General features: G+C 60.4%; 6 protein-coding genes across 6 annotated transcripts; 3 read left to right on the top strand and 3 right to left on the bottom strand.

Moving 5' to 3' along the window:
- Window positions 1–120: 120 nt before the first annotated feature.
- A1Q1_07687 (uncharacterized protein) lies at window positions 121–1,782 on the bottom strand (the record flags this gene model as incomplete). Its single annotated transcript, XM_014326699.1, has 2 exons — window positions 121–1,410; window positions 1,450–1,782. The coding sequence occupies 2 exons, from the start codon at window positions 1,780–1,782 to the stop codon at window positions 121–123; spliced, it is 1,623 nt and encodes a 540-aa protein (XP_014182174.1).
- A 301-nt stretch (window positions 1,783–2,083) lies between these two features.
- A1Q1_07686 (branched-chain alpha-keto acid dehydrogenase E1-alpha subunit) lies at window positions 2,084–3,860 on the bottom strand (the record flags this gene model as incomplete). Its single annotated transcript, XM_014326698.1, has 3 exons — window positions 2,084–3,016; window positions 3,089–3,631; window positions 3,789–3,860. 3 exons carry the CDS (start codon window positions 3,858–3,860, stop codon window positions 2,084–2,086), a joined length of 1,548 nt encoding a protein of 515 aa, XP_014182173.1.
- A 2,527-nt stretch (window positions 3,861–6,387) lies between these two features.
- Window positions 6,388–7,459, top strand: A1Q1_07685 (nucleoside-diphosphate kinase; the record flags this gene model as incomplete). The annotated part of the gene is made up of 5 exons (XM_014326697.1): window positions 6,388–6,422; window positions 6,618–6,638; window positions 6,698–6,843; window positions 6,988–7,134; window positions 7,350–7,459. The coding sequence occupies 5 exons, from the start codon at window positions 6,388–6,390 to the stop codon at window positions 7,457–7,459; spliced, it is 459 nt and encodes a 152-aa protein (XP_014182172.1).
- Window positions 7,460–8,346: 887 nt separating this feature from the next.
- On the top strand, window positions 8,347–10,660 carry A1Q1_07684 (uncharacterized protein; the record flags this gene model as incomplete). Its single annotated transcript, XM_014326696.1, has 2 exons — window positions 8,347–8,539; window positions 8,898–10,660. 2 exons carry the CDS (start codon window positions 8,347–8,349, stop codon window positions 10,658–10,660), a joined length of 1,956 nt encoding a protein of 651 aa, XP_014182171.1.
- A 637-nt stretch (window positions 10,661–11,297) lies between these two features.
- On the bottom strand, window positions 11,298–17,024 carry A1Q1_07683 (uncharacterized protein; the record flags this gene model as incomplete). Its single annotated transcript, XM_014326695.1, has 2 exons — window positions 11,298–16,828; window positions 16,889–17,024. 2 exons carry the CDS (start codon window positions 17,022–17,024, stop codon window positions 11,298–11,300), a joined length of 5,667 nt encoding a protein of 1,888 aa, XP_014182170.1.
- An 811-nt stretch (window positions 17,025–17,835) lies between these two features.
- Window positions 17,836–19,165, top strand: A1Q1_07682 (ATPase; the record flags this gene model as incomplete). Its single annotated transcript, XM_014326694.1, has 2 exons — window positions 17,836–17,875; window positions 18,027–19,165. The coding sequence occupies 2 exons, from the start codon at window positions 17,836–17,838 to the stop codon at window positions 19,163–19,165; spliced, it is 1,179 nt and encodes a 392-aa protein (XP_014182169.1).
- Between the last annotated feature and the right edge of the window lie 114 nt (window positions 19,166–19,279).

Below are 19,279 nucleotides of genomic sequence, written 5' to 3'. Positions count from 1 at the left end.
TGTCGGCGCAGTCTCGAGAGCGCAGATCAAGACCAGGAGCAAAAGCATGGACTGCGATGTCCCCAAGAGTAGTAACATGAATCTAGAATGCATTATCATTACATCCGCCGTTCGGCTCGTCTATACAAGAATACTGGGGGTTGCGTTCAGCGCAGCTTCCTTTGCACGTTCCTGCTCAATGAAGCTGGCGTAGCTCCACGTCAGATCCCTCGCACCCGTCTGTTTGCCCGTATCCTTCTGGATCTGCTCGGCCATGTGGCCACTGTCGTAAAACGTCGCCGCTGTCTCCGCAAACCGGTCCGCGACCCTGTGCACGTTCCTCAGCGCAGTGTCAAACTCGGGCTCGCCCTTCTCCCACTCCGTTCCCTCGGGCACCTCAGTGCCCGTAATGTCGGACCAGAAAGCCCTGGATTCGCGAGTGACGACGATACTGTCGGCGACCGAGAGCTGGGCTGCTGCGAGGTACAACACGGTCGACACGGCGTGAGTGCAGATAAACCAGGGGTTGGCGCGCGAGGTGCCGACGCCGTCGTAGATGTCCTCCCTGTATCGGCCGACGAGGCGGCCGTCGGTCCAGCTCGCATCGGGGTTGATCTTGTACAGTCCCTTGAAGCTCTTGACGTACGCCCGGAGCGTGGAGAGAACGCGGGGGCTGGCGGGGGACCATGCGCCCCTCGCCCCTGAGTCGCCGGCATGCACGAAAGCAAGCAGGACCTGGGCATCGAGGCCGTCCCGCTTCGCGCCTGCCAAGGCCTGCGCATCACTCGAGACGTACGCCTGCAGCTTGTCGTTCCAGTAAGAGGTAAGCACGGCAGCGACCTCGGCGCTCTTCCCCGCATACCAGTCTGCGGCGCCGTGATCCTCCATCCGCCGCGCAAAGTGACTTCCGGCCTGGAGGGAGCGCCACGACACAAAGTCGGTGTAGAAGTGGCGTCCCTCCAGTTCCTCCCATATGTCGAAACCGCGCTGGGACCAGCGCTGCGCGACCTCCTCGAGGTCATTCTTGATCGTGCTGTTTGGCGCTCTTGTGGCGTCGGCGTTGTACAGCGCAGAGCGGACGTAGGTTTCCTCCCCTGTGTCCATTAGGTAGTGCGCATAGGGGATTAGGGAGAGGGAGCGCAGCGCAGGCCCGTCACGCTGTGGTCGGCCCCAGGAGCCCGTGAAGGCGGTCAGGTCGGTGTGGAACTTGGGTTCGCTGAGGCCGCCGCTTTCCAGGTCGCCGCTGGGGTTCGGCACAAGTTGCAGCTCAGCTTGGGCGGAGACGTATTCCCGCAACAGGGGCTGGTAGCCTGCCTTCATGCTCCCAGGCTTGCCGGGGGGTATCGGGTCCCATGGGCGGAGATACTTTGCGGGCAGAATACCGGGCAAAAGCGACATGATGGTCAGCGCCGAGTCGCGCGTCCATGTGTACTGCTCGTCAGCTTACGATGTCTGATTGGGATAGCTCACAAAGTAGTCCGGATCCTTCTTCGACGGACTCGCGATCACGGCGCCAGGGGCCGCACCAGCGGGAGCGCCGATGTTGGCGAGAATGTGGTCCCACGAGAACTGGAACTGGTTCTGCGGCTTGCCTCCCAGCTGGCTGAAACTGCTGATGCTGCGCTGGGACAGCGGGCCAAGACCCTGCTTCATACTCGCGGGGAGGAGGGGCATAGTGGCTAAGGTGTACACCAAGACGATGAGGGAGGTGAGGATGAGGGGAGAGAGGGGATAAGGTTCGCCTGACGGAGGCTTGGGCGGGATGTAGACGCTGTTCCGGCCACGGGCTGATTGTCCACCCATCTTGGAGGTGAAGCTGACGAGAAGGACGTCAGAACGGCGAGGACGGTGGACTGTCGTTCTGCTCGCTGGGAAGTGCAGGGTGACACACCAGAAGCAGGCGGCGATCATGACGTCACGTGTGCTTATCGCAGTGAACGCTTTCAGATGAGGAAGGACCTCCCTCACTGCAACTGCCCATGTAAGCACAAACCGCTTTGAGCTTACGCTTTGTGCTTACACGAGTCCTATTGCACACCACTCTTATCTACCCGTGTTATCTCTATGCGTTGATTCATGCAGTCCTATGGTACTAATGATGATTTTACCTCGCCTTGCCCTCGCAGTCCATGACGTCCTCACCCTGCTCGACGAAACGCTTGAGCTCCTTGCGCCATGGCTCCCAAGTCTGTCCGTACTTCTTGAGGAGGTGGCCAAGCTCGGCCTTCTGCTCGGCAATGACCTCGGGGAGGTTCTCTCCGTCGGGCGCGCTCCAGACGTCGTTGAACATCTCGCTCAGCTTCGGCTTGGGCAGCTTCTCGCTCCTGTTGAACGTCTTGAGGACCTCGGTCTTGTTCGCCTTCTGCATCGCGCGCTCCTCCTCCTCGCTCCACCACTTCTGGTCCACGAGCCAGTTCCTGAATCGCGAGATCGGGTTGTCCACCGTGTTCCACTCCTGCACCTCCTCCGCCGACCTGTACTTGGACGAGTCGTCCGAGGTGCTGTGGTGGCCGACACGGTACGTCATCGCCTCGACGAGGACGCCCTTCTTGCCCTCGACGGCGCGGCGGCGCGCCTCCCGCGTCGCGGCGAGGACGGCGAGCGCGTCGTTTCCGTCAACACGGATCGTGTCGAGACCGTAAGCCGGGCCACGGGCAGCGATACCGTCACCGGCGTACTGGTCGATGACGGGGGTGGAGATGGCGAAACCGTTGTTACGGCAGAACCAGATGCAGGGCCCACCGAGGACGGCGTTCATGTTAAGCGCAGCGTGGAAATCGCCCTCGGAGGCGGCTCCATCACCAAAGTAACAGATGACACAGTCGCCCTGGCGCGCCTCGTCCGTCTTGAGCGCGTAAGCGGCGCCGGCGGCCTGCGGGAGCTGGGTAGCGAGGGGAGAGGTGATGGTGTGGAAGCCGAGATCCGGGGCAGTGTAGTGCACCGGCATCATGCGACCCTTGGACGAGTCGTCGTCAACGTTGCCGAAACACTGGCCCATCATGCGCTGAAGCGACATGCCGCGGTACAGGAGGGCGGCCTGCTCACGCTGAGCGTTAGCTCACGACAACTGGCCCAAAAGCTATACCGCAATGCGCTCTGAGATACTCACGTACTGTCCAAACACCTCGTCGGTGGGCTGCATAGCAGCGGCCGAACCGACAACAGCAGCCTCCTCACCCGAGCACTGCATGTAGAAGGAGATACGACCCTGGCGCTGCGACTGGTAAAGAACGTTGTCGACGACGGGAATGAGGGCCATGGCCTTGTACATCTTGAGCGCCTCCTCCTTGTCGAGCTCCGGAACGGTTCCGCCCTTGACTGGGCGTCCCTCCTCGTTCAGAACACGGTAGGTCGGGATCGTGCTGCTAACGGCGTTGAACCAGCCCTGGTCCGCAGTCCACCACGACTGGTGCGCACCACGCCTGAGGGGAGAGCTCATCCTGTTCACACGAGCAATGCGGTCGGCCGCTGATCCGGGGACGTAAACGAGCTCCTGGTCTCCGCGACGAGCAGTCGAGGGGTCATCAACGGAGCGCATGCGGTGGAGAGCTGGAAGAGGGACGAAGTTCGGCAAAGGCGTCGGTGTCGGCAGCGGCGTAGAGGTGGCAGTCTGGTGGTGCGTACCCGGCACATCGGGGGGAGGGCCCGTAATCTGAGGTCAGCTCGTGATCCTAGGAGGCTTGTAGCTGCTACTTCTTTATGGCCATCTCGTTCTCCAAGCCTGCTGACAATCCAACTGAATAGCCGATGATTCGGCTCCTGATGGTGGAGGGAAGGCCAGTGATCGTGGGGAAGACACCGATACTCACAAGGCCTCGCTCGAGACGCAGCCTGCGCGCCGCGGTCGCCGTCGGCAGCCTCGAAACGCGTTGAGAGAGCATGTCGTTGAGTGGTGGAAAGGAGTGTTACAGACGTTGGACACTTGCTACACTCTCGCCCATCTAACAATGTATTGCAGCAGCTTGTCCTGGTTGCCGCGACATGCACTGGCATGCTCCGAGGTCGCTCGCGGCGGGGCATGCATGATGCATCGCTGCCAAGGGGGTATGCTCCGCCCGGCTCGGAGCATGCCCGATCACGTGCCCCGTGGGGAACCTGGGGATGGCGGAGATGAGCGATCCTCCACCCCTGTCCTACGCCCTTATCAGTGGCCACTAAGATGCTGTGCATGCATGTGGTTGATCGTGCGACAGGGAGATCTTGATGCAAGTGACGACGGCGAGGGGCGGCTCCAACTGATACACTAGCGTTAACGAACCTGTGGCCAGGCCTCAACCACGACGGCCGTGCAGGCGGTGTCAAGCGAGGGAGCACGAGGAGCTGAGGAGCACAGAGGAATGCAAAGGCATTAGCCGTCCCGAGCGTCATGCTGCTGCGCTGCGTGTCCTCATTCTCATAGACTTTCAGTACCGATTGCAAGTTGACATGGAGCGTCGGCGACGGCGCCCCCGACGTTGTGAACATTAGATGCAGATTCATTGTTCTCTACACACGCTGTACAGACACCAGTCGGCAGGCGCGGTGGAGGCATAGATAGGTGGGAATGGCGTTAAGAGGGTGACAACTACGGAGCTCATACAATACAAGGTGTCAAGGGGCTGGGTATATGAAACAAAGGCTGAAGGCCAGATCGGGGATGAGGATGAGGGGCACGCATGCAACGTGCCGTGCAGACATGCAGGTGGGAGTGGCCGTGTGTGTGCACTGATGGATACGGCGAAAACGAGATTCTATGCTCGGGACGAGGTGGCGATCTCGGCTGGTCGACCGAGGGACCGAGGTTTACGACGACGCCCATGACGAGCTCCGCGGATGCCATGGCCAGATGAGATTGGCTGTCCAAAGCAGTATTCCAGCGACGATGAGGACGGTCAGGCTCGTGGCTCCAACTATGCGCCAAAGGCGGCGGGAGGAGCGGGGCTCTTCTATGCTCTCGTTGGCCTCGGCAAGTAGCGGAAGACGCTCGGGGTCGACCCAAGCACGGCTCGAGGGGTGCATGCTTGTCTCTTGAGGGCTGTGGCTGGCATCTTGGGTATGGACAGCAGCGAGGAGAGCACCGGGGTCGTCCGGCGGCGAGGGGGGTCGGAGCGATCGGAACGATCTGAGGAGAAGCTGGCGCGGGTACGAGAGCGACGCGACGGTGGCAGGATATGGTGCGTCGGTCTAAGCGAGGTCATCATCCGTCCCCCTTGGCCGGGGGACGAAGGCGAGAGGCGACGATGCGTGCGGGGTGGCGACGACGGCGCAAAGGTGACTGGCATTTGACAGGCAACGATGGGTTGATGGATGTGAGATGACGAGAAAGAAGACAGGGATGGCCCGAGATAAATGAACTCGGGAGGCGAGGTCACGAGCGAGGCGAGGGGAGATTTAGCGTATGGGAGTGGTGGACGAATAGCGCAGAGTGGATAATGAGATAGGGACGGGGTGTTTGGTTCTGTGGCTCTATGGGATGCTGGGACGCTGGGAGGAGTGATGACGTCTGCGAGCCGAGAGCGGTAGGCTGCAGGCTGGGAGTTGTGTGTCGCAGATCTGATGGCTGCTGGGTCGACGTGCTCTGCGATAAGCGCGGGCGTGCGGGGCTAGCAGGGATGCAGGAATGGGACTAAGGTCTGCGTGACAAGTGAGTGTGAGAAGGCCGGATGAAGTGCATGGTGAATGCTAGGCTGAAAGCAAAGTGGTGTGACATGGCATGCGCGAATGCTGCAGTGAATGCTGACCATGCTGTACCGTGGGAGGAATGGACAGCTGGAAGTGAGCACATGAGTCTTGCCGAAGTATGACGCCTGGGCATGCTGCAAAAAGCCTGTCTGGCGGTCGCTGGCAGATGGCGAGCAGGCGACGTGCAGGAGTGCATCGACGAGCGAGCGATACAGAGGAGAGGCCGATCGGTGTTGAATTGGGTCAACAGGTGTTGCGTCTCAGCTGATGCATGGGCCCCTGACACCGAGCGAGCGAGGCCCAGGCCCCCACTGCACAGATTCAAACCCGGGACTCCAGGCACGTTTTTCCAAAACTGCATTCAGCCAGATTAGAGCATGTCCCACCATAGGGCCTGGCTGCGCATAGCACCACCGCACGCACCGCCAGCCATACCAGCACCACCGTAGCGGGCACCTAAGCGTCGAAGTATCGGCGCCACGGACGGAAGCAAATCCGGCGGTATAAAGTCATTCGCCCTCCCACGTTTGCTGGCTGTTTGGACCCTTAGCAGTGCTGGTAGAGAGACCGACCGAAGGACCCAGGTGAAAGCGGACAGCGGACGGCGACCAGGGGGCGAACACGCTGACACGCCAGACCATGCGCGGCGCCTGGCACTGGCTCGTCCACGGCATCCTCATTGCTGTTTCTCTTTTTCTTCTCTTTCCCAACAACACCGAACCAAAACAAGTTCATCAACCAGCAAAAATGTCCGTCAACGAGCAGACCTACATCATGATTAAGTGCGTACACACAGAACAGAACCACCTAGCATGCTTCTGCGGCTTCTCAAGAACCGTACATCGCAGCAGGGTCCTTCCAAAATATTCTCGATCGCTGACATTTTCTTTCAACGTCATACTCGAATCCTTCCACGCTTTGCAACCCTCGCTTGCCATCAACCTTTCCTACTGACTTCTCATGATCTAACTATCCAGGCCTGACGGCGTCCAGCGCGGGTGAGTACGGCGTCGACGTGGAGTGGAGGGTGCGAAAAGGGCCCGTGCTGATCCCGCAGTCTCGTCGGTGAGATCATCGGCCGCTTCGAGAAGCGTGGCTTCAAGCTCGTTGCCCTCAAGCTCAACCAGCCCTCCAAGGAGCAGCTTGAGAAGCACTACGCCGACCTCAAGGACAAGCCCTTCTTCCCCTCGCTCATCAAGTACAGTGAGTATCTATTTCAGGAGTTCCGTCAGCCTCCACCGGATGTCGATCATTTCTTCCATCGACCGACTTTCTATGTCGTCCAACACCCTATCTCATCGCCTAAACTCCCTCTTTCAACCCAGTAGCAGTTCAGCTAACATCCAGTGCTCTCCGGCCCCGTCGTCTGCATGGTTTGGGAGGGTCTTGACGCTGTCAAGACTGGACGCGCCATGCTTGGTGCTACCAACCCCCTCGCCTCTGCTCCTGGAACCATTCGCGGCGACTACGCACTTCAAACTGGAGCTAACGTTTGTGAGTACGCGCGAAACGAGCGCAAAAATGCGATTCTGGAGGTGTGAAAGGTGTAGAAAAGTCGTAGAGAAAGATTGGGAGGTGTAGGACGAGTGTGGCACCGGCAAAGAGCCACACCTCCACTTTTCTTTCTGCGCTATTTTGCGCCCCTCCTGCGCCCTTCTGCGCCCCTCCTGCCCTGCGGTTCCTGAACATCGCGCTAACGACGCCCCCAGGCCACGGCTCCGACTCTGTCGAGAACGGCCAGAAGGAGATTGCTCTCTGGTTCCCCGAGGGCATCTCGCAGTACAAGCTCTCGTCTGCCGACTGGGTTTACGAGCAGTAAACGGCTCGCCTGCTGCTAGGACATGAGACTATGAGTTATGCATTCTGTCTCATACCATGACGTTGTGCATGCGGCCGCGCGTGTATCGATGATGCGCGCCCGCAGTATGTGTGATGGACCTATGGAAGCGATGGAGATCGGGCCAGAGTCCGATGCCAAGAGACGCCAGCTGGTGAACTTTTTTCGCCTGTGCCTGAGTGTCCCTTGCCCTTGCTCGGCTCGGTCGGCCAGCCCGCTCCGCGCGCTCCGCCATGTGGCCATATGGTCCAATTTCGGCCTGCTCCGTCGCTCGGGGGCTCCCCAAACCTTGCTCCCGTATATCCTGATCTCTCGAGTCAGCGCTCGTCATGCTCAGTCAGCAGAACAGGCTTGCCCACTGACTGCCCGCCGTTTGAGTCGTCAGATCAGGCTGAGATGAGGAATCCAGCAAAGGTAGAAGTGAGCAATGGGAGTGCGGCGCCGTTGCTCGGCCAGGACAGCCTGCCTGCCTGACTGGGCGTGTGCGGGGTACAGGGCGGTCTCCCTTACCGGCAAGCCCCAGGGCGCGCGGCGCGGGCTTGGCTCTAGAGTTTTGTGAGACGTAACTCCACTCGCGGCGACTTTGCTCTGGCTCGGGTAGATCGGCTCAAGGTTTCTGGATGCATGATTTCTGCACGACGCGCCACCACACTGCTTCCTTCTCCCTTTCGCCCACTCCTCGTTTCTTGTTCTTTGTGCTTTTCACTTTCTCAATTTTCGGTTTCTTGTGGTATTTTTGTGTCAAACCTCCCCGCGGCTCTTCGTCGAACGCCACCGCCCGCCTCTCCCGACTTCAATCACAGTACCGACCTTTGGCCTAGCGACATTCAACACACTAGTTCTGAACGATCTGCCCAGTGGTGGCTAGCATGGCAGACGAGCGCGTACCGAGCGACATCGAGGCCCGCGCGGGCCTGACGGCGCCCCCGGAGACCCCAGTGACGGCCTCTGAAACGACGGCAGCGAGTGCGGCGAGCGTCGCGAGCGACAAGGAGAAACCCCTCGACGGCAAGGGCAAGAAGGAGAAGAAGAAGGAGCGCGGTCTGACGGCAGGCGATTCTGGTGCGTACTGCGTCTCTGGTGGTCTGCATGCGGTCAAGGGCTGTGGTGGAGTGTTGTTGCGCCGTTGGGCGAAGATTTCGGTTTTGCCGCGCCGCCCGCCTGGGCCAGATCAGCAGGTACAGCTATGCGCAAATGCGTCGGATCAAGCCGACTCGCTTTGGTCAGCTGCTCTGTGCGCTGTTGTTGGTGCCCGTTTGGAAGTGGGGACCCAGTGCCCCACGGAGCACGACGCAATGCAGGGCTCGACTGGCCCAAGCGTGATGGTCCCGTCGGCGTCAGCACTGCAGGAATGAAGTCGGCGCCGGGCGTGACAGAAGAACGTCGATGATAATCGCCGGACATCTTGCTGACGAAATAGAGCTCGAGGAACTGCCGAACAACAACCTGCTTCTGGTCGTGCCCTGCCTTGGACTGGTGCTCTTCCTGGCCGCGCTCGACCAGACCATCATCGCGACGGCTCTGCCCATCATCGCGTCCAAGTTCAACGCCACGCCCTCCGAGTACTCCTGGGTCATCACCTCTTACCAGCTGGCAATGACGCTCCTGACGCCCGTGAACGGGCGTGTGTCGGACATTATCGGGCGGAAACCTATCCTCTACGCCGCGATTGTCGTCTTCACCGTGTTCAGTGCGCTCTGCGGCGCGGCCAAGAGCATGAAGTGGCTAATCATTGCGCGCGCGTTCCAAGGCTTGGGCGGCGGAAGCATCATCGGGATGACGTCCATTGTCATTTCGGACATTGTCCCCCTCGAGAAGCGTGGCAAGTACCAGGGTATCATGGGCGCGAGCTGGGGCGTGGCTGCCGTTGTTGGCCCGCTGCTCGGCGGCGCGCTGACGGACCGCGTCTCGTGGCGCTGGTGCTTCTACATCAACCTGCCGACTTGCGGCGTCGCCTTCATCCTGCTCGCGCTCACGCTCAAGCTCAACCCGACACGCAAGATGACATGGCCCATGTTCATGCGCACGTTCGACTTCCTCGGCATGGCGCTCATCATGGCCGGCGGAGCGTGTCTCATCGTCGGCTTCTCCTTTGCGGCCGACTATGGCTTCGGCCGCCCCTCGGCCTATGCGCTGATTACCGTTGGCGGCGTGCTCTTCTTCGCCGGCATCGCCAACTGCCTCTTCACGAAACGCAATGCCGTCATCCCCACGCGCGCGTTCAAGGTCCGCACGACGCTCTTCTTCATGATCGCGTCCACGCTCCATGCCGCCGCGTTCATTCCGACCAATGTCGTGCTGCCTCAGTTCTTCCAGGGCGTGCATGGCGCCGATGCGCTGCAGAGCGGTATCCAGCTGCTTCCCTATGCCATCTTCGTGTCTTGGTCGACGGTCGTCGCGGGTCAGATCCAGAGTCGTCTGCGCATTGTTAGGCCCGTGCCGTGGGTCGGATACGCGATCGGTATCCTCGGATACGGGCTCATGGTCGCGTACTTTAACTACGACATCCCGCTATCAAGGCAGTACGGCCTGCTCATCATTCCTGCTGTCGGCGTCGGATTGTCGCTCCAGTCTCCGCTTCTGATCTTGCAGGCCGCGATGCCGCTGAAGGACATGGCGGCGGTGACGAGTGCGTGGGTGCTGACCCGATCTTTGGGCGGCTCGATTGGTATCTCGCTCTACACCTCGGTCTTCAACGTCGTCCTGCGACACAAATTTGGTGCCCTGGACCCGCCGTATCCTCCCCCCATCACTGCCGAGGGGTACCAGGCCATGAACCAGCTACCCGACGGACAGGAGAAGACAGATGTGCACCGCGCCTTTGCCGACTCGTTCAAGCCCGTCTGGATCATTGCGCTCGGTCTCCTCGCAGTGTGTCTCGTCATCACGCTTCCGACGAAGAGCTATTCGCTCGACCGTCCGCGCGGTGCGGCGGCCAAGGCCGAGGCGGGCGTTGCGGCGACTGGAGCCGAGGGTTCGCCAACCGAGGCCATCGCCGAGGCGGACGGCAGCATCCCGATCGGAGAGAACGGGCATGTCAAGGCGGTGATTGACGAGAATCTGCCCCAGGACAGCGAGTACGTCCTGAAGCGGGAGGAGGCGGCGGAGAGGGGCGAGCCCGAGCTGGGACAGTTTGACGAGAAGACTGCCCCGGTGGGGGTGTATGATGAGAAGAAGGTATAGAGACAACTTAGAACATCCAGGGAAACCATACAGCGCGTATAATAATGCATATTGGGTCATTCGCACGTCAGCTACTGACTCAACTGACTCCGCGGGGCGCAGAGGGCGGCGAGGGGCGCAACACGACTTATCCCCCACGGCATCGCCATTCCTCCCAACACCGTCGCTCAGCGGGCAGTAGGGCATGTAGGCAAGGTCAGGACAAAGCCGCCCCTCTTAGGTCTTCCCGGGCTGGGAGGGCGCTGTCGCGCGTCCTCCCTCGCTCCGCACCTCAAGCGGGGGTTGACGACAGTCATTCGCGTGTTCGAATCACGCCATGCTCAGCTTTTTCATCGCTGCCGGCGCTGCCAGGCGCTGCAGAGGACGTGGGCTAGGTCTGGAGCAGTGTGTGGATGGTCTGGAACGGCCTGGAGCCAGGGAGCCGAGGAGAACGAGCGGAGGAGTGTGGGCGAAGAGGGCGCACTCCGGCGACACTAGCCCCTGCGCCCTTTACGCCCCAACTGGCCCCGAATGCTTCTCGAGGAAGACAGATTAGTAACTCTGCGCCTGTGCGTGCTCCAGAACTCAAAGACTAGAACAAAGTGGTACATATGCAACAATGAAAGTAATGCTAAAGGAACAAAATGATTATCTAAGTCTACTTCCTTCGGGAGCGCCTGACACGACGCTGCTCTTCTCTCTCTCTTCGCTGCTCATCAGCACGGGCCTGGAGGTTGGCCGTCGCGTGCGCACGCAGCTCGTCGAGTCCGGCAAGGAACGAGACGAGGTCGTCCATCTCGAGTGACCGGATCGCATCCGTGTGCCGCAACGTCTCGGTAACGAGACCAAGTACGTGCGTCTGCGTCTCCGACCTGCGCGGGGTATCGGGCGAAGGAGGCGCTTCGGGGGAAGGCGACGGCGCAGCCTGGCTCCGCTGGCGCGTGACTCGGCGAGTCGGGACGGGTGTAACATCGCCAGGCGCGTCGTCAAACTTGCCGCTCGTACTCTGCTCGGACTGCTGCTGGGTTGGCTCAAGTTCGGGCTCGGGTTGAGCTTCCTGTTGCGAACGAGCGCGGCGCAATCGGCGTCGCTCGCGCGCCGTCAGCGACGACTCGTCCACCTCCTCCTCGGCCTTGGACGACGCCTGGCTCTGAGGCGTCTCGGATCGCGTGTTGCGCTCAGAGCGCCGGCGTCGCTTAGACGGGCGGTTGCTCGATTCCACTTCTTGCTGACGCTTGCGACGGGCCGCGGACCGGGTGATAGCTGGCGCCGCATCAACGTCGTCTTGTTGTTGAGTGTCAACCTGAGTCGGCTCCAGTTCGGGCTCGGGCTCCTCCGCCGGGGCGGGAAAGGCAGCCTTCTCAGGCGGCAGCTCGACAATCTCCAGCTCTGGAGAAAGGATGGAGACCTCGGGCTCAGGCTGAGGCTCGGGTTCCGGCTCCGGTTCCTGGATGCGCACACGCTCAGAGCGCCTCGACTTCTTACGTCGGTGCGTCTTTGTGTGCAAAGGGGAAGGTTCAGGGGAATGGTCAGACTCGCCAGGCGAGGCAGCAACAAGCACGTTCGGAGCCGAGGCAGACCTGTTATGCGCCTCGCTCGTGTCGTGACCAGCAGCGAACAATGATCCGAGGCTGGGCACCTTACGCAACCAGCGGCTGGCGGACGCGAAGAAGGTCTCTGGGCGCTGCGCGCTGGACGACGAGGGCGGGAAAGGTCTGTCGTCCGAGTTGCCGTTGTCCTCGATCTCCGTTTCGGCGATGACAGTGTCGTTGGGGTTCGGGCCCGGCGAAGTTGAAAGCAGCTCCGACGAGGGAGAAGCGGACCGAACTGAGTCGGACGACGACACTTCCCGGACCGACCGGGACTTGCCTTTACGTGCATTCTTGCGGCTACGCGTCTTCCGCTTGGGCCCAAATACGTCTGTCGAAGCTGGCACCTCCGTCCTCTCGGTCTTCTCAGCAAGAGGCGTCGATTGAGGGACAATCTCACTACGACGCCGCTTCTTAGATGACGACTGCTGAGACTGGGAGACATCCGCGTCGTAGTCGGCAGACGTCTGAATGACATTCGGTTCGTCAGCGGACGCCGAAGGAACGGGCTCCTCGACCGCGGGGGCGTCCTCGACATCAGGTAGCGCAGGCTCGAAAGCCGACTCCTGAGTGTCTTCCTGGGTCTGAGATTCCTCGCTGGTGGACAGGCCGTTAGCCGTGATGAAGGTCTTGTCGACGTCGCGGAGGCTGTGAAGGAAGCCAGCGACGTCGTCGGAGAAGTCCAGTCCGGGAACACCTTGGAAAGTGCGCTTCCAGAAGTCCTGGAAAGCCGCAGGCACCTCGGGCGACTCGGTTCGGCCAAGACGGGGTGCGTACTGGTCGATGTACGAGTTCATGGTGGCACTAGACCTCTCGATGTCACCGTTCTCGATGGCACGAGCGAGCGCAGAAACAATGGCGACGTAAAGATCGTCTAGAGACGCGGCCAAGATTCCAGTAGCGTTCTCGGAAGCGTCGGTCATCCACTTCTCTAGAGCCGGGCGGAGAGGCTCGAGGACGTCGACAGTGTTGTTCGGGCGGAGCGAGCGGAACAACTGGATGAGCTGCTGAACGATTTCGTCGACTCCTTCGGACGGGTGAGTGCCACATTCGTAAGCAGCGTCGAGACAGTTGGCGAGGAGGGTCAGCCAGTCGGTCGGCACATAGTTCTCGTTGATGCTGTAGTGAGAGGAGTGGTAGTGCTCCGGCTGCACGAAAGAGATCCAGCCCGTAGCGACTGCGAGGCAGTGGAGAGTGGTCTCCGAGGCCATGCGCGCCTTGGTGCGGGCGCCTGTGCCAGGCCCGTTCTCGTCGTCGATGCTGATAAAGTCCTCGATGTGCGCAGCCAGCGTCTCCAGAACGCCAAAGTTTGAGCCTGCGCGCTTGGCGCGGAAGCGGAGCACGGTGACGCGTAGCAGCTCGTCCCAAGCCGCGCGAATGTCGGTGGAACGTTCAATGTACCAGATCGAGTCGGCGTTGCGATTGCGGAAAGGACCAGAGAGCAGGCTGACGAGAAGCGCGCCAGTGTGATTCGTAGTGCTGGCCGAGTCCGAGGGGCTGAGGTCGATCGTGGAAGCCCAGTTCTGCGCGAGCATACGCCAGACGTCCAGTTGCGTCTGCTCCTGCGCCTCGAAGATCCAAGGCATGGCATTGCTGACCTCGCCGAGCAAGCGGGTTCCACTAGAAGCTCCAGTGCGAAGCAGAGTGCCGACGAGCTGCTGGAGCAGGTCGTTGACCTTGACGTCAAGCGGGAAGGAGAAGTCGGACTGGCGAAGGACCTGGTGCAAGACAATCGACACAAAGGTAGTCGTTCCAAAGTCCTCCGTAATCTGCGACTCATCGGCGTTCAACGGGCTCGAATCCAGACGGGTGCTTCCCAGAGCGGTGGCACCAAGGACCTCGACAGCGACGTCCACGAGGTGAACAGCAATGCCAAGACGAATCGCATCCGTGTTGAGAGTCGACTTGCCTTCCTCGTTCAGCAGACAGACGGGGATGTAGACGGCGGGATCGGACTGCATGACGGACACGATCTGCTGAGCAGCGACTTGCAGGCCGCAGACGAACAGCGGTGTAGGTCCACCGTCGGGAAGGGTCGAGGAGGCGATACCCTGCATGAGGTTTCGCCAAACGTTGGAGAGTGTCATCGGCAAGAGGACAACACCCTCAGCGTTGGTCACCCACTGAACAGCGCTGAGCTCGCTGATGCCACGGATGCCGTTGAAAGCCTCCTGGAAGAGGGACATGAGCTTGCCGAGACGCTTCGCAACCCAGACTCGTCCCCAGCCTGGGATTTCGGAAGCAGCGATACGCTCCTTCTCGAACTGGGCGATTGTCTCGGGCAAGACCTTATCCATCCCTATGACATCCCCGGCCAAGTATCGCTCGCAGAGGAGGCGGTCGAGGGCCTTCGCCTTGCCTTCGGCAGCAGTGACGGCTTGGAAGATCTCCCATCCGGCGTTCTTCAGGCGATCGACACCGCGAATAGCGAAGAACTGCTGCAGCGTCGGCATGAGGACGAGGTCGAACGTGCGGTCGAGTCGGTCAAAGTTGGGAAGGCGGCGTTCTTCAGGTGTCATCTCTGCAACAGCGCCGTCGGAGGAAGGCATGCCAGAGATCTTCGAGAGCTCTTTCGCAGATGGGTCCTGGTGGTTGAGGGCAACGACAGAGTACGCGTAGACCACGGCCGGAGCAGTGAGGCCAGTGGTAACCATCCAAGCGAACTTCTTCGACTTCTCAGCGCGCTGCCACGATCCGCGGACTTCGCCGTTGAACTCGGCGCAAGGGGCATACGAGAAACTGACGTTCCCGTCTCCGTTAGCCTGCTCGAGGGCGAATTGAACAGGCAAGGAGATTGTCTTGACGCGCGCGGTCGAGTCCTGAGCCGCCGACCCGATGAACGGGTTGTAGGAACGGATCAGACGCCCCTCCTCCGACACAGAGGTAGATGAGCCCGCCATGAGGTAGGCGTAGATAGCATGCTGCCAAGCTGTGGCGGCCAGGGTTGGGCGAGTAGGGTTGGTCGAAGGACGCATCGAGCGGTCCATGATGTGCTCGATCAGAGGGGCCAGCGAGCACGCGTTGTACTCTTGTCCGAGCAGGGTAACGAGCAGCGCCCACGTCGTACACGCCCAAGCAACCTGGTCAGCCGAGCCAACTGTCTGCCTGAACGTCGTCTCGATGGGCATCCACTCGTTGCGCTTCTCGCCTGCCGTGTACGTCCTCATCGATGACTTCAGGAACGAGGAGGTCCACGCTTCGCTCTTCGAGATTGCCTGGCGTTTCGTCTTGCGCTCGTGCGCATCGATCGGTCCGCGACCCAGGATCTGATCAGCTTCCTCAGCTAGCCGTTGTTTAGCGTAGATGACGGCGGCAAGGGTAGCAGCCGCACACTTGCGCAGGGCCACAATGGGGCTCGCAAGGGCCCGGAGACACGGGGGGAGAAGTTGAGGATAAGAAAGGAAGAAAGTGGAAGGATACATCCGCAGGAGGTTTGCCCAAGCATTGAACGCCTCCTTGCGAATGGGCGATGGGTCCTTCAGGGGGAAGGACCCGGTGCCGATCGTAACCAGGCCAGCCTCGATAGCAGCGGCGATCTTCTGCTGCGAGCGCTGCACCATGGACGTCGCGAGGCGCAGATGCGACAGTACGATCATTGCGAGTGTGTATGTCCGCTTCGGGCTCGGCGTCGGCAGCGTTGGCGATTTCGGAATAACAAGCACGAGGTCCAGCAGTGACTCGAGGTCAACCTCGCTGAAGCCGTGGAACAGTCGAGGAGAGTTGAAGATACAGGCGAGGAACCGGAGCACGGCGCATCCGACATCAGCTGATTCACGTCGATACCGCACTTCAGATTCGGTGTATCCCCGTCGCGGCGTCTGATCGGGTGACGGTAACCGTTTTCGCGGAGAGTTGTTCGAAGACGATGGCGGCCGGAACGGGGAGGACACGGCGTCGGTCTCGGCGCTGGGCACCTTGCCCATGAGACGCTGCAGATCACGCTGCATGGCGCGGACCATGGCAGGAGCTTCCTCGAGAATAGGGTGGCAGACCAGGTTGAAGGCGGTATCCTGGGCCGCAGTCGGCGGTCCCATGTCGTACAGCGTTTCTCGTAATCTCATCGTCAACGTGTTGTACGCCTCCTCAAGAGTGAGCAGGTCTTCCGTTCCGTCGAGGATGACGCCGACAAGTGATGTCGGATGCAGGCACTCAACCTCTTCTTCCTCCTCGTCATCTGAGGCGTCGTCCATCGGATCACTGGGGTTCGCAATGTTTGGCTCGTCTGAGGCAGGGTCGTCGTCCGAGGAAGGCGGGGCGCCTTGCACGTCGGAGGAGTCGCAGACTTGAGCGAGTATCGTCGTATCCTTCGGCATCCGTCTCGGCTTGTTGCCGGAAACGACTAATCGTGCCGGCTCGCGGTTGCCCCAAGTGCCTTCGCGGACAGATTTGGCCAGCCGGATCTGATGTTTGTTGGTCATTTTGAGGATGCCCCGCGTCGGCGTAGCTTTCGCACGCTGGCACGGCGAGGAAGATCCAGCGACGGGCGAGCTGCACCCAGCTGCAGAAGGTGGATCGGAGCCCAAGACGTCGTTGATTCGGAAAAGTTTTGTCTTGTTGTGTTGAGAGAAAGTGACACGGCCGCTGGGTGTGGATGGGGGAGCTGAGTGTTAGCGTGTGCCATGAGGCTGCGCCCGGCGATCCGGTGGGTCAAGTGACTTACCGACTGTCCTGCTGGCGCGGAGAACGACAGCGTCAAACTTGCTCCTGCCGCCTGATGTGGGTGTCATCATCGCCTTCGAAGACGAGGCCGGAGTATCGACGACAACAACACCTGATCGTCTCGTGGACGGCGTCATTGTCGCCGGCGAAGGTTTGATAGCAGGCGGTGAGGGCGAAAGGCTGGCTCGACTCAGCCGGTGCTTGGTGTCTCGTGAGGTATTCTAGATCGGAGTAGCGTTTGGTGCAGACGGCAGCGGCAGAGTAGAGTGTGTGTTTGTGTATGTGTGTAAAGGTTGTAAGGTCTGGACAGATGGATGGGCAGAAGAGGTTGCAGGCAGCGACAATTGGTTGGGCGAGAGAGGATGGCGCGTCAGGCCTTGCACTGAAATGAGCAGTGGTGCGCCGCGCCTGGCGTTCAGGACGCGTCCAGCCCTCCGTTATCAAAATCAAAAATGACGTGGTAGGTGAACAGATCGCCGTTTCTCCCCTGTAACAGAAGCTGGAAGCACAGAACTCGGCATGTAGCATGAACAAGGTGATACTAAGCTATATGTGCATGCATGTGTTGAGACGATACCAATCTGGTAGCGAACGCACGGTCGAGCACCTGACTCGAAGATGGACATGAACATTACGCAGGACGCGTTAGCCAGGCACGGCAGAGATGGCTGCTCTAACAACACCCTGAGCACTCGCGGCAGTAATAGGCCTGCGAACGCCACGTGGAAACAAGGCTCCCATAAAGCCACGCCTGCCTAGCGGCGATGACCGACATTCGGTGTCGCAGGCAGGCGCATGGCGCAGGAGCTGGCGCAGACGACTCGGCAGCGTGTGGTGAGGTCTTTAACCGGGTTTCAACGCTGCGTTGGCCCGGTGGTGTCATTGTAAATCTCGGGACTCGGAAACTTGCCGTTGCTCATTACTCCTTGAAAACAATCCACCCCGACCATGCCCAACTCACGAGATGTCGGCCGCGTCGTCATGGATGGTGAGTTTGTGTGCTCGCGGTGTGTGCGTTGCGCGCAAGTCTAGGATCTCGCACCAGTGTATCCGGCACATTAGCTCCATGACTTTCCGCAACTGCACCGAGCAACGAAAGACCGAGATGTAAGAGAAACGGGCGCTGACGTCTCCCGCAGTGGCGTTCTTCGCCGCGTCTCAGGTCGCGCTGTACTATGCGCTCCGCTACGTGCTGAGCTCACTAGCGGACAGCCCCGGAGCGAGCAAGAAGCAGAAGGAGAAGGGCGAGAGCCTGCTGAGCCAGACGGGGCTGTCGAAGGAGCAGCTGGCCGCGCTCGAGCTGGACGAGTACGAGGCGACGATTGCGGGCGAGATCATTCCCCCGAATGCCATCGACACGACGTTTGAGTCCATCGGCGGCCTCGATGAGATCATCTCCTCGCTCCGCGAGACTGTCATCTACCCCCTGACGTACCCCGAGCTCTTTGCCGCCGGCGGCAGCCTGCTCAGCGCCCCGCGCGGAGTGCTTCTGTACGGACACCCCGGATGCGGAAAGACGATGCTGGCCAAGGCGCTTGCGAAGGAGAGCGGAGCGACGTTCATCAACCTTCCCCTCTCGTCGCTGACAAGCAAGTGGTTCGGAGAGAGCAACAAGCTTGTGAACGGTCTCTTCTCCCTTGCGCGCAAGGTGCAGCCGTCAATCGTGAGTACCTCGAAGTTTGCCACTCGTGGCATCGGTTACATGAGCTTTTGTCCTAACAAACCACAGATCTTCATTGACGAGATTGATTCTCTGTTCCGGGAGCGTTCCGGCGCCGACCACGAGGTGACCGGCATGCTGAAGGCCGAGTTCATGACGCTGTGGGACGGACTGACGTCTGGCACCGACCGCATCCTGGTGCTGGGCGCGACGAATCGGCCGAACGATATTGACCCGGCGATTCTGCGCCGCATGCCGAAGCGGTTCGCGATCCGGCTGCCGAACCTAGAGCAGCGGAAGAAGATTCTCGGCCTGATGCTGTCGCACACCAAGCTGGCCGAGGGCTTCAGCATCGACGAGCTCGCGCGCCGCACCGACGGCCTCTCGGGCAGCGACCTGAAGGAGACGTGCCGCAACGCTGCCATGGTGCCCGTTCGCGAGTTTATGCGCGAGAAGGGCAAGAACGGCAAGGACGGTCTCGAGGCCGCGCGCCGCGAGGGATTCAAGGTCCGTCCTCTCGCGCTGGAGGATTTCCAGATCCACAACTCGCACGCGTACGCGTACGTCGACCCGAGCAAACATGCCCACACTGCCGCGTTTGTCGAGCCCGTCGACTAGATATTCCACTCCTTTTATAATAGAGCATACCCCACCCCCACCATCCAGCATAGATGAACCCATATGCATCCTGACTGTACCCCTATGCCTGATCCCGTTATGTACAACACAATG

The sequence above is a fragment of the Trichosporon asahii genome (assembly GCF_000293215.1).
Source record: "Trichosporon asahii var. asahii CBS 2479 unplaced genomic scaffold scaffold00017, whole genome shotgun sequence".
In the NCBI taxonomy this organism is placed as follows: Eukaryota; Fungi; Basidiomycota; class Tremellomycetes; order Trichosporonales; family Trichosporonaceae; genus Trichosporon; species Trichosporon asahii.
The sequence above is the reverse complement of the archived record's forward strand: the minus strand, read 5'-3'. Positions and strand labels throughout refer to the sequence as shown.